Source organism: Cygnus atratus, chromosome 1 (genome assembly GCF_013377495.2).
Source record: "Cygnus atratus isolate AKBS03 ecotype Queensland, Australia chromosome 1, CAtr_DNAZoo_HiC_assembly, whole genome shotgun sequence".
Taxonomy (NCBI): Eukaryota; Metazoa; Chordata; class Aves; order Anseriformes; family Anatidae; genus Cygnus; species Cygnus atratus.
Genome location: NC_066362.1, coordinates 100,746,475 through 100,759,367, shown reverse-complemented (window position 1 = coordinate 100,759,367; position 12,893 = coordinate 100,746,475). Strand labels below are relative to the sequence as shown.

At 44.7% G+C, this 12,893-nt stretch overlaps 1 protein-coding gene across 1 annotated transcript; it reads left to right on the top strand.

Moving 5' to 3' along the window:
* Positions 1 to 4,485: 4,485 nt before the first annotated feature.
* Positions 4,486 to 12,818, top strand: LOC118247555 (solute carrier family 25 member 36-like). The gene is made up of 7 exons (XM_035545610.2): positions 4,486 to 4,626; positions 9,082 to 9,258; positions 9,689 to 9,766; positions 10,077 to 10,177; positions 10,747 to 10,813; positions 11,021 to 11,304; positions 11,404 to 12,818. Exons 1-7 carry the CDS (start codon positions 4,496 to 4,498, stop codon positions 11,601 to 11,603), a joined length of 1,038 nt encoding a protein of 345 aa, XP_035401503.1. The 5' UTR covers positions 4,486 to 4,495; the 3' UTR covers positions 11,604 to 12,818.
* The last annotated feature ends 75 nt before the right edge of the window (positions 12,819 to 12,893 follow it).

Here is a 12,893-nt window from a genome sequence, read left to right as displayed (position 1 = left end):
GCCTGGAGGAGGCTGCGGCCCATGGAGAGCCCCCGCAGGAGCAGGCCCCGGGCCGGAGCTGCAGCCCGTGGAGAGGAGCCCACGCAGGAGCGGATTTAAAGCTTTCATCCGCCTTTTATACTCCTGATCCCAAGGGAATAACAAACTACCAGGGAAATCAGAGCTGATTCACGTGTAGCCTCTAAAAGAATGAGAGAACCACACAGAAGAGTTTACATGATGTATACCATCTCCTGTGAAACTAGGGTGCTAGAAATTGTTTTCAGACCCAAATCCCATCTTCTTCTTTTCAAAAGGAATATTTTCTTCTGCAGGGTCCTCTTCAGACTTCCCAAATGCAGATAATCTATCCAAAAGCTGACGTCTGGTGCTGGTTTAGGCACTATTCTTTGGCAGTAAGTCTTCGTGACTGCTCTCCTTGTGGCTTTGAAATGCGTACGACATCCACAGCCAGGTCTGTGCTAGCAAGCAATATGGCTCAACAGGAGCAAATCTCCGAAGTGATAGAGCTGGGGCCAGAAATCCAACGCCAACAACAAATATGTTTGAGGAACTTTATTTTGGATTTTGTTTCCCTGGTCCTGTGGTCTTTTAGTGGTTAAAATGCACTAGGTGTGCCCCTATATACCGCTCATGTACTAGCCTAGTTCCACCTGGAGGAAGTATAATTTACACACTGAGACTGTTCTACAATACAAACCAGAACACAGCAAGTGAGGATTGCTGGAGGATTCACTTTGAAAGTACACTTCAGATATCAATTCAGACACTGATGTTGAAACGTCCTACATCTGGCAAGCAGCTGCATTAAGATGGCAACATTTGAAAAGACATTTACATAAGGACTCTTGCACACAAAGCCCCAGGCTGCGCATGGTATGCAACACTGGCACAATACATCCCACTCTTTCAGATGTCCACCTTACGATACTACTCTCTACTTGCCTGTAAGTCACAGTCAGCCTAGGATCATGAGGGCACTGAGCTGACTCATCCAGAGTGAAGACCCTGGATGACAAACAAGACTTACTTTCTATTATAAAATGCAAGTCCTGTATACGTTCAATGGGGTCAAGGGTTGCAAGAGCATTTTGAGATAGCAAAAGGGGGAGGAGGCTTTTGGACGTAATCCTGAATTACATTCAAGAACAACAGACATACAGTGCTGCTCCTAGGAAAAAAAATAGACTGCCCAAAGACAGGGAGAAGGGGTGTGTAGGTGTTGAGATATGGCATGGTCAGAAATCCAAAAGCAATCAGAGACTGGAAAGTGAAGAAGAATTGATTTATAAATCAATTTTGATTTATATACATTTGTAATCAGGGTCATTTGTAATGGGGTATGTCCATGATACCTGTCCAGACTGTTCTCCTGGTTCAGAGCAGGGAGTCTCAAAGAATGATCTGTAAAAATGTCCCCACAGCATTGCTTTCTTAGTCTGAACAGCAAAAACAGGCCCCACAGGGAATGCACCCAGGCTCATTTCTGCTACATTCAGGGACAAGACACTAAAGAAAAATGTATCCTCTCTTTTTTTTCTCTTCCTCTCTTTCTCTTCTGGGAAGGTGGTGTGTTTTCCTTGGCTCTTGGTGGCCATCAGGCTCACTAAAGACTCTTGCAAAGCAGCACACACCATTGAACCAGTTCCAACCTTAAGCAATCTTTCGATCTACTGCAAATGACATAGCATCATCTACAACAGTCTGAATACAGCCTGTAAGAGGCCTTGAGAGAGCATCTTCCATGGCTCAATCACGGTTTGTCATTGCCCAAGGCTAGAGTGATGACTGGATGTCCCTCCACCTGCTGAAACAGAAAGAAACCTGCAGAGTGGGACTTTCTAGCTCTTAGACAAGAAGTTGGGTAGGTCCATTTATCCCTCACAGTCTCAAAAAGACTGTGATGCAACTAGAGGAATCAGAAATGACAGCTGAGGCAGAGATTATTTCTGTTTGCAAGTAGAAAACAAAGGGTCTGATCTAAAGTCAACAGGAAGAGGAGCAAAGTCAATGGAGCCTTACCTGCAAAGTGTAAATATTTTGGCAGTAACAACTGAAATATCAAGGGACCTCGATAACTCTTGGAGAGGTGAGAAAAGCAGATTGTACAGTTCCAGAAAAGGCCATGTTGTGCTCTGCATCCCTCTGTCATTATCAGTTTGATGGTAGCCAGTACTCTACAGAAGGTGCTGGGCCTGATGGAAACCAGTGACAAAATGGAGGTCTCTGCATACCTATTCCCCATCCTAAATTTATGAAAGTCATTATTTCTAAGTGCAGAACTTTGTACATGCCTGTAATAAATGGTGCCCTACTCTTTCAGACTCCTTCTCCCATTGATTAAGATCATTTTAATACTAATTTTGTCTTCCAAATTCATTGCATCCCCTCTCAGGTTAGTGCTGTCTTCAGATTTAACAGGCACACTTTCTAGTCTGCTGAATAAATCACTGCAGAAACAATTAAGTAATGCCACACTGAGAACAGATCTCAGGCCTGGTGGACACCAAGTAGAACATGAGATAGCAATGTGCCCTTGCGGCTAAGACTAATGATATTCTTGGCTGCACTGGGCAAAGTATCACCATGAGGTCAAGGGAGGGGATCCTTCCCCTCTGCTCAGCACCGGTCAGGCTGCACCTGGAGTGCTGTGTCCAATTCTGGGCACCCCAGTACAAGAGAGACGTGGACATACTGGAAAGAGTCTAGCAGAGGGACTGAAGAGTCTAGCATCAAGGGACTGAAGCACCTCTCCTATAAGGAGAGGCCGAGAGAGTTGGAACTGTTCAGCCTGGAGAAGAGCAGGCTCGGGGGGGATCTTATCAATGTCTATACATACCCGAGGGGAGGAAGCAATGAAGACATAGCCAGGCTATTTTCAGTGGTGCCCAGAGACAGGACAAGAGGCAATGGGTACAAACTGGACCATAGGAGGTTCTGTCTAAACATCAGGAAGCACTTCTTTACCGTGCGGGTGACAAAACACTGGCACAGGTTGCCCAGAGAAGTTGTGGAGTCTCCCTCCTTGAAGATTTTCGAAAGTCACTTGGGCATGGTCCTGGGCAACCTGCTCTAGGTGTCCCTGCTTGAGGAGGGAGGTTGGACCAGATGACCTCCAGAGGTCCCTTCCAACCCTAACCATTCTGTGCTTCTGTGATATCCAATCTTCTGTGAAAACCAATCTTAAAGTTTTCTAATCCGCATCAGATTCTCCTAACACTATTTTCAATACATCTTGTTTCCCAGGTTTCCTAGCTAGCTTATAAGACTGTCAGATGAAATTGAATCAGAATCCTTACTGAAGTCAAACTACTGTTACTTATCCACTAGGCCTGTTATTGTAATGTGAAAGATTGGTTCGACTTCTTTTTTTTTTTGACAAATGGAAAATGTAAGTTGAAGATTTAATATGTATTTGTTCTATTACCACAGGGAAGGGCAGTAAAATAAACCTGTCTGGATTCCTTAGATTATCTTATTTTTAATGGCCAATATATTTGGCCTTTTCCAGTCTTCTGAACTTCTTTATTCTCTACAGATCTCAAAGAAAACTGCCAGTTGGTTTGATCTTGCTTCACACAGTTCTTCAGCCATCAAAGGATGAATTTCATCAATTGTAACTGGTCTGAAAGCACTGAATTTACCTTAGCACTTAAAAATCTATTATCTCCCTACTGCAGAATGACTTGTTACCCACTTGTCATTGGTGCTATTTACGGTATTTAGTCTAGTCTCTACCACAATGAAAACAAATGGAAAATACACGCAATTTCTTGGTATCGCTGCTAGATTTTACTTTCCACTGAACAGAATGCCAGTCCTTTTACTGGTCTCACCCTTACTGCCTTTGTATTGACAGGCGCTATTTATGGGCTGATACTTCTTTTCCACCACAGAAAAGCTAATTATTTCTTTTCTCTTTTAAGTATTTTTTGCATGCACTTGAAGCGAATTGCCATGTTTCTTTCAATTCCTTCCAGACTAAACATTTTTTTTTCAGTCTTCCTCTTTAGAAGGCCTGGACTAGTTATTCCCTTCTTTGAACCCTCCTCACATTTGCCCATTATGTAGCAGTGTGGTACCCAAACTAGACAACCAGACCTGTGTCACTCAGTACTGAGTGCTGAGTAGATACGAAAACTTTCATCTGACCTACAGGTTATCTTTATATATATACAAACTGATATCATAGAGTCATAGAATCATAGAACGGTCTGGGTTGGAAGGGACCTTAAAGATCATCCAGTTCCAACCCTCCTGCCATGGGCAGGGATGCCACCCACTAGGGCAGGTTGCTCAAAGCCCCATCCAGCCTGGTCTTGAACACTTCCAGGGATGGGGCATCCACAGCTTCTCTGGGCAGCCTGTGCCAGTGCCTCACCACCCTCATAATAAAGAATTTCTTCCTTGTATCCGCTTTTGCCCCCCTCGGTCCCCATGCTGCCGGCACCGCCACCCGGCCAGCCCGGGCACCTCCTCCGGCGCCGGGCAGCCAATGCTGGGCGGAGGGCGGGCAGGCCAGGCCGCCACCCGCGGGGAGCCTGCGGCGAAGGGCTGGGGCCGTGCCCGCAGAGTGCCGGCCATGCAGCAGCAGCACAGCACCCTGCTCCACCTGGTCGCCGGAGGGTGAGTGTCCCTGCCGGCCTCTGCCCAGCACACGCGGCCCAGGGCCGGGCCGGGCCGGGCGGGGCCGCGGCGCGGAGCCCGAGGCTGCACCGGGCCTCTGCGGGTCCGCTGCTCTCTGCCTCCGCCCCGGCTGCGGCTCTGCCCCTTCTTCTGGCTGTGTTTGTGCAGTCTGGGGAGAAGGGGAGCCTCCTGGTGAAGTCACGGGGGCCTCAGCTGGGTTTTCCGTGAGTGGAGGGGGAGGGAGGCAGGGTGTTGAATGGCGGGGTTAAGATGTGCAGCAGGACGGCCTCAGTGGAGCATCATGGTCTGTGGGAGGACAGCCAACCCTTAGTGGCTGCTCGTCATAGATTCCTGCATATCTTCTCTGGTTTTTAAATAGTTCCACTGGGTCTGGTGAGTCAGGAGTTTGGAGCGTGAATCCTGGCAGTGCCTCTGAATTCACAGCATGCCCTTGAGCAAGGCCCTTCTCCCTCACTTCAACCCTCCTCTCTTTAAGAACCATTTTCCATTTAAATCACAAAACAGTAAAGTGTTTAAAGTTCATGATGTCCTAAAACAGAAGATGTAACGGACCTCCAGACTTCTTGAGTAACTGCTGAATTCCCTTGTCCAGACAAGCATCTAATCCGTTTTCCAATTCCACCAACCTGTTGGAGTCTGCATGACAGTAAGGTCCCTAATACAGCCTGTACAATAAAGCATATAATTTAGTTGCACTTGATTAGTAAATTTCCAGTTTTCTGCAGGTAATGCAACTGTGCAATGTCAGTCTTTGCTTCTGTGTACTTGCCACATCTATTGCCAGTGTTATTTTGTATACACTATTCTCTTTTGTTAATTTCTTCTTTGAATTAGATAGTCACAGCATCTAGAAGGCTAAGCCTTTTTCTTATACATTTCTTCATCTTCCTTAGCTTTCTTCGTAACCTTTTTTTCATCCTCATTTTCCACTTTGGTTCTTGAAAAACTAAGAGAGTTCAGCTAGTAACTGAACATTTGCTAGTGGGAACTTTATCAGTCTGTATCCTGTCCCAGCCAATTGAGCAGTAATCTTTGAATTACAATTAGTTAAAACCCAAGAGATAAATAAGTTCAGGTTATTGCTGCAGTGTATAGTTAGTGATACTGTTTCATCTAATTAAGCAGATCTCATTAATGAAGGGACAGTTGTTCATTTTATCTTTTAGGGACTATCAAATGAAACTTGAGGCGTTAATTCAAAACTAGTGCAAGAACATAGCTTTTAACACAGTGTTCAGTTAAACTGGAGGACTCCTGGCCACAGGATATGAGAAGGCAAAAGCTTTTTATGTGTCCAGAAAGCATTTAGACTGATGAATAAAAAAGAATGTCTTGAAGGCTATTAAATGCAATGCAACACTTTTGGCTGAGGAAATTTCTGAGCTGAAAAATGCAGAGAGCTGGGAGAATATTCTGGAGAAGAATATTTCTTCTCGTACTCTTCTGTGGCCATCATTATTACCCTGTGTCTTAGACAGAATCCTGGTTTAGATGGAAATTTGCCTGACATAATATTGCAGTTCTTAAATGAAGATCTTCAAGTCATCAGCATTTTTGCCAAAGTAAGGACTGAGATATGAATTACCAGTTAACCTTGTCACACCTGTGCATGTTCTCATAACCTTTTCAGATCATTAAAAAGCGTTAATGGTGGGTTTTTATATTTCTCTGTACTAATCCTCTTTTTCTGCCACCTCAAGCTTTACAGTGAATTTTGCAAACTTTGAAATGTGAAAGCAAGATGTAGAAGCAAGTACTCTTTTCTGAGGTTAAATTACATTCTTTCTTCCTTTAGCCCTTTTTGGCACTCATTGCTTTGTTCTGGGAGTATGTGTTGTACTGGTTGTCCACTGCTGTTCTCCATCGTATTTTGCAGGGATTGCATTTGTTGCTTTTTTCTGGAATAGCGATTTCAGGGTTTTGTCTTTGTTAAAAAAATCTGTTTATGCAGGGCCTAATGACCCTTGGTCACTGCTGAGTTCCATGTGTTTTTTCATTGCTTGCCATTAATTGCAGCTTTACTTGTTATTTGCCACTGTGACAGTCATTGTCACCCATGGATTTTGTCATGTTAAATGTCACCTCCTGGTTTTTGGTGGAAAAACATGAAAATTATTAGGTCTAGTCTAGAAGCGATTAGATTCTTGCAGGGCCACTGCTCCACTGACAAATGGTTTAGGAGTGGGGGGGAAGAGTGAGACTGATTCTCTCTCTTTTTTTTTTTTTTTTGTTTAGTTCATGTTAAGGCATTATAGTTAGGATTTCTTCTAGTTTTGAACAACTGATACATCTTATTTCCTTATCTTTGTTTAGTCAGAGTTCTCGGCTCCTCAAAAAATGCTGTAGTCTTGCCATTTAGCCATACTGGCTCAGAAAGAACCTTTTACTTCAGACTCTTACTGCTGATTAAGTGACCACCATGCAAAGGAATAACTATTTTTTTTAGCTCTTACTATTGTTTTTTAGATTCTTCTCTATTAGCTATACACGTCAGTAGCTTGAAGAACTTGAACTCAGGAAACTTTTATATGCACTTGGGGCACGGGTTCAAATTCATATCCTGACCATGCTCAGGTAGGGGCTTCTTGAAGAAATTAAACATTATAAGAACATTGCGTAAAATTGTACCTCCTTACGTATCATTAAACAAATCTTTAGGGTACCATGCAACTGCTTCTCTAAATGTAGTCCTGTCATAGCGTTTGTCTAGCATTTAGGTGAGAAGTTGAAACTGCTCTATTTACAGCATTTATTTAAACTTCTTATTCTCTCACCACTGTACTCAGTCGTTTGCTGAGCTGGAAACTGCACTTTTGATCAAGAAAAAACAGACATGTAAGTCTGGAGTTTCTACTGATTTGCCTGATACAGACTATGGTAAAGAATAGAACTGTCGGAACCTTGAATGAGTATGGTCTACATGGGAAAAATCAACATGGCTTTTGTAAATCATGATCATTAAATAGGCTTTTGTAAATCATGATCATTAAATAGGCTGTCTTGGTTTGCTTGATCATCCAGAGAACATGAGCCATGGTGCTTACTGCTTCATGTTGTCTTCTGAGTCCAAGTTAAGTTCTTTGGTCATGTTCTGCCTGACTCCTGCCACTTGCATCTGCTGGGAAAAGTTGTTCCTCATCAGCTGCTCTGCAAGTTATCACCATTGCAGACTGGGTAGGTCTGCAAAGGGCTTGGCAAAGCAGCATGAGCGTAATGGAGTGGCATAACTAGTTACTGGCATTGTGAAATGTGTAACTTGTCTTTAGACCAATTCATCAGCTAGATCTTTAACTCTTGGAATTCATTACAATAGGTATCCAGGCCTCTTTTTTTTTTTTCTTTTTTTTTTCCTCTAACCTGCAGGCAGCAATAAATGAAGCCCCAGGAGTAAAGGCTATAAAAGCAATGTATATATAGTCTTAGCTGCATAGACTGTTTCAGAATAATTCTTCAGAGCTCTAGCCATTCGCTGACCTATATCTTCATATGCAGTTCTCTTGACATACATGATTCTTCCCTGACACTCTGTAGTTCTTTAGTTGGCTTATCTTTCTCTGGAGCAAAGTGAGGGATTTTTTATCCTTTGTCTCTTATGAAACAAAGTGAGTTTGGCTGTAGCAGATAGGAGCACCTGTTTGTCAAGCCTCTGTCTGGCTACAGCTTTCAAGTCATGGCTGTTCCATACAAATTCATCTCAAAAAAGTCTTTCAGGTACCGAGCAGCCTGTAGCTCTCAGTTACAGGATCTGAATGGGCAAAAGCTGAGAATAGAACATATCAGTACTCTGGTTCTGATTTGTCTCTGCGTGGCAGAAAGGGGAAAAGGGGCTACGTGTCCTTTCAGTGTTACTGATTTATGGTTCATAAATTCCAAAAATAGCTTCTGTCTGGTGAAGGTCAGGGTCTTCTTTCGTTAAGCAACTTGGGCTGTGGGTGAGCGTGGCTGCTGGCAGAAAGTACAGATCCTGTTTACACGGCCTTGAAAACGTGGGGCTGAATGAATTACGTGTTGAAACACATAGGCAGGCTGAGGGGTGGGAGAGTTTTGTGCTACCCCTGTCTGAGCCAATGCTGCTTTTACGGGGTATGAGGCACGGTGCCTGGAGATGTCAGCTGAAAGCATTGCAAGGAGACTGGGCAGCAGAACTGTTTGCTCTGGGAAATTCTGAATGCAAAGTTCAGCAACTTTGAGCTGAATCCCTATGAACTTGGGACTGTTTGTCTCAAATACTGGTTTCAGAGTGAGGCTGCCAGGAGATGTCCCAAGAGAAGCCATTATTGCATTAATCAGTATCAGAGCAAGAGGTCGTGTGACGCAGGCTGGGGGACCTAGCCTCCTCCTCTCCTAGAGGGGAGAGGCAGTGGAAGAGTAGAGTTAAAATTATTGCCCTGTTCCTGCACAGGGGTCATCTTTACCTATGCTGTTATGCCCTAGATGTGGTGGCACAGCTGGAGCCATCCTGACCTGTCCTCTGGAAGTGGTGAAGACACGTCTCCAGTCATCCCAACTGACTCTGCGGCCTCTGTGCCTCTCTGAGATTCAGCTGCCAGGGATGAGTGTGAGGTTGATGAACCCCACGCCACCATCCCCTGGAGTGCTCAAATTGCTCAGGTGAGTGGGGTAGGGCAGGGTGTCTGTTAGCAACAGGGAAGTGAAGGTTTGGCCAGCAGGTGGAGAGATTAAAGTAGCATTGGGGTTGAAGCTCTGGAAACTGCAAGTGCAGTGATGTTTCATCAGAGCACAGGTACAGCTACTCCTCACAGCTGATCCATGCTTTGAACCCTGAGTCTGCAAGGTAGCTTTGGGGACTGTGCGAAGCTTCACAGCTAGTAGTTTGATCAGACTCGGTGTGATGATGTCAATAAAAATACGAATAAATTACTGGAGAGAAAAGTGGCTTAAGAGAAAATGAGAGTAGGGCAGAAAAGGATAACACTGGAGGTGAGGAGGGGATGCTGCAAGAAGTACTGAAGAAAGGAAGAGGAACCAAGAGAGCCTCCAGCTTTGTTCTGCTGACTCTTCTGTTCATTTCCTTCTATAGGACCATCCTTGAGAAGGAAGGCATGCGATCACTGTTCCGAGGTCTGGGTCCAAACCTTGTTGGGGTTGCTCCTTCCCGGTAAGTACTGCTCCCTGAGGATTGCCTATTCTGAACACATTGTAAAGGGCCTTCATGAAAGCTATTGCTCCACATTCTGAAAGCAGTCAGGGCCCTATGCCCGCTGCCACAGGCCCCCATCATACAAGCTTTTTTGGGACCTTCTGATGATAGCTGCAAGTTGACTGCTGTGCGCTGAGTATAGGTGGTATCTGATGCGACATTAGACAAACTTGTGCTGAGAATAAAATTTGGACTGAGGCCCCACAGCAGTGCTGTCCCTGCTCCTTGTAGATGAGCTATAATCTCTTTTGTATTTATTTCCAACCAGGGCTATATATTTTGCTGCCTATTCTGGTGTTAAGGAGAAGCTCAATACTGTCCTCGTACCAGAGTCCAAGAAAGTACACATGCTATCAGCAGCCTGCGCAGGTGAGCCTCTTCTGTCTCAAATCAAAGCCAAGGGGTCCTTCTGCTGCATGCTGAAGCTTTGTCCTTCTACATCTGGAGCAGTAAGCTCCTTGTGCAAAGTGTTTTCTTCATTTTTTCTTAGGATTATTTCTTAAGGTTTCTCCATTCTTTCCTGGTTCTAGTCTTTTCCCCTCCAGCTGCGATCAGGAAAAGAGCTCCATTCAGGAGTCCAGGTGGGAAAGGCAGTGTGTAATGTGGACCCCTCACAGAATCATGTCTCTTGATATCTTTCAATGCTCTAACAAAATATTCCATTCTTGCAAGTTTAGCCTATTGTTTCTTGTCACCTGTAGCAGGGTCATGTAGAAGGCAGAGTTGGCAATTACTACCAGACAAAGGCTAGAATGAGGGAGGAGGAAAATCAGCCTACCCTAAATGTCTCCTCTTCCACAGGAGCTCAAGGTCACTCTCAAATTGCAAACTACTCCAGTTTTCCAAGCAAAATTCAGAGACCTGATAGATGAGCAACTCCTCACAAACTGCCAGTGTGATCCTGGTGCTCACTGCTGTGTTCTTCTTCTGTTCTCTAGGCATTACCTCTTCCACACTCACCAACCCTATCTGGTTGGTGAAAACCAGGATGCAGCTGGAAGCCAGGTAAGGCAGGCAAACAGTACAGAGCCATTCCATGTCGAACCGTGACTGTTTTGGGGGTGGGATTGGGAAGCGGTCTGTGACAGGTAATCAGAACAAGAGTCTTCAGGGCGTGCCAGAGAAGAGTCTCACAGTTGGGTTCAGAAGAGCATTTTTGGTCAGTGAAGTGATATGCTGTTTTAACCCTCCCTCCTCTCTTTGCCTATACAGAATGAAGGGGGAGCTGAGCAGTAATGCCCTCCAGTGTGCCATGCATGTGTACCACACTGAAGGCCTTCGTGGATTTTACCGTGGAATCACTGCCTCTTATGCTGGAGTGTCAGAGACCATCATACACTTTGTCATATATGAAGCACTGAAACAGCAACTGAGAAATGGCCATCATTCCCTTTCCACACCACTCACACTTTCACCAAACAGCCGTGACTTCTTTGGACTAATGGGAGCTGCTGCTGTCTCCAAAACATGTGCGTCATGCATTGCATATCCGCATGGTGAGTGTGTCTTCACTCCTTGCTTTTGTTCCGCTTGATGGGAGATGCCGTGCCTGTAGGATCAATCTGCTAATATCACTTTCCTTTTTGTCTCTCCAGAGGTAATTCGGACACGGTTGCGAGAAGAAGGGTCACGGTATCATTCCTTTATACAGACTCTGCAGCTTGTAGTCCGTGAAGAGGGACCCTTGGCTTTATACCGTGGGCTCCTGGCCCACTTGATCCGACAGATCCCCAACACAGCTATCATGATGGCTACCTATGAGCTCATTGTACGTTTGGCCTCTTCCACCTTGTAAGCACACTGTAGCACCTGAATGAGCTGCTGGAGAGATACAGGGACCTCATAGTTCTAAGACATGGTCTTTTCCCATGCTCCAAGAGGTGCTGCTTTTCATCACATACCAGGGCTGAGTCAGGCGTAGCATTCTCAGGACATAAGACTATTTTATGCAAAGTTTTCAGCTCCAAGGTGTACAATGTCACCTTTGTTCTTTCTGGAGACTTGAATTCTACCAGTGCCTCAAGATGTCAGGGCACTGTTTGACAGTGCCTGCTCTTAGCTTCCTGTATGAAACAAGGACATGAAATTTACTGGAAAGGAGATAAAGGAGAAAGCATGTTTATATCTTAGCTTCAGCATCTTCATGCCGTCTGGACCCATTAACAACCAAACATGGTTGTGAAGACAGGCTAGGGTTGAGACATCTGAGAGAGTTGGAGCAAGCAGAGATCTTGTGCTGAGACCTTTCACGTCCTTAGAGGGGCTGTTCCACTTTTATCTGCTGTGCTGTCCTTCTGCCCTTGGGAATGCCTCAACTTTGACCACCAACAAATGTCCTGTTGCAGAACCTTCCTTTGGGTCCTGAACATGTTACAGCCATTACCCAAACAAGTGTCAGGCAGCTGACAGCCTATTTTCTTCCTCCTGGGTCTGAAGAGTTGGACCAAGTAGATGAAGGGAAAAAATGCAACCTGCTATGAAGCACTACCCTAATAACTTACGCTACTGGCCTCATAGCCATGCCTTGACCATATCTGTTCTTTTTGCTTTCCCTCTTTTCCTAAGTAGCAGGAGGAGGCACACCTTCTTCCCTCAGAATTTTTGGGGCTGTTCTGTTACAAACTGAAGTCCCTGTTGTGAAATACACTCTATGCTGGTAGAGAAAGTGGATCATGTAAAAAGGTGGATGAAGCTGAGTATTTGGCCTGTTTCTGTTGATACATGGAAGGAGCCTTCTTGTTTTTTCTGTAATCAAGGTTTTGCTGCATGTGTTAACATTTGCCTGTGACAGGCTGGGATGCCTTCTGTTCCTCTGTGGTTTCATAGCCGCGTGTGCTGGGTAAGGCTTCACTGTCTTTACAGAGAGAGTATTTTGACTCAAAAAGGTGGGGGGGAGGGATGCGGAGATGTTACAATTGTTCCAACACATACACTTAAAAATACAACACATCTCCAAGATAAGGCAATAATTTTGATAAATAATATGGTCTGGACAATCTCCAGTCTTACATTAATGGCTACACAGACTGCTTATTTCCCGGCTTATAGTGGAAAAACTGCAGAAATCCCAAACCTTTTATTTGAA

Coding starts and splice junctions, on each gene's coding strand:
- LOC118247555 (XM_035545610.2), top strand. CDS start 4,496: ATGCTGGGCGGAGGGCGGGCAGGCCAGGCCGCCACCCGCGGGGAGCCT. Junction 9,259..9,688: donor GGAGTGCTCAAATTGCTCAG/GTGAGTGGGGTA, acceptor TTCCTTCTATAG/GACCATCCTTGAGAAGGAAG. Junction 9,767..10,076: donor GTTGGGGTTGCTCCTTCCCG/GTAAGTACTGCT, acceptor ATTTCCAACCAG/GGCTATATATTTTGCTGCCT.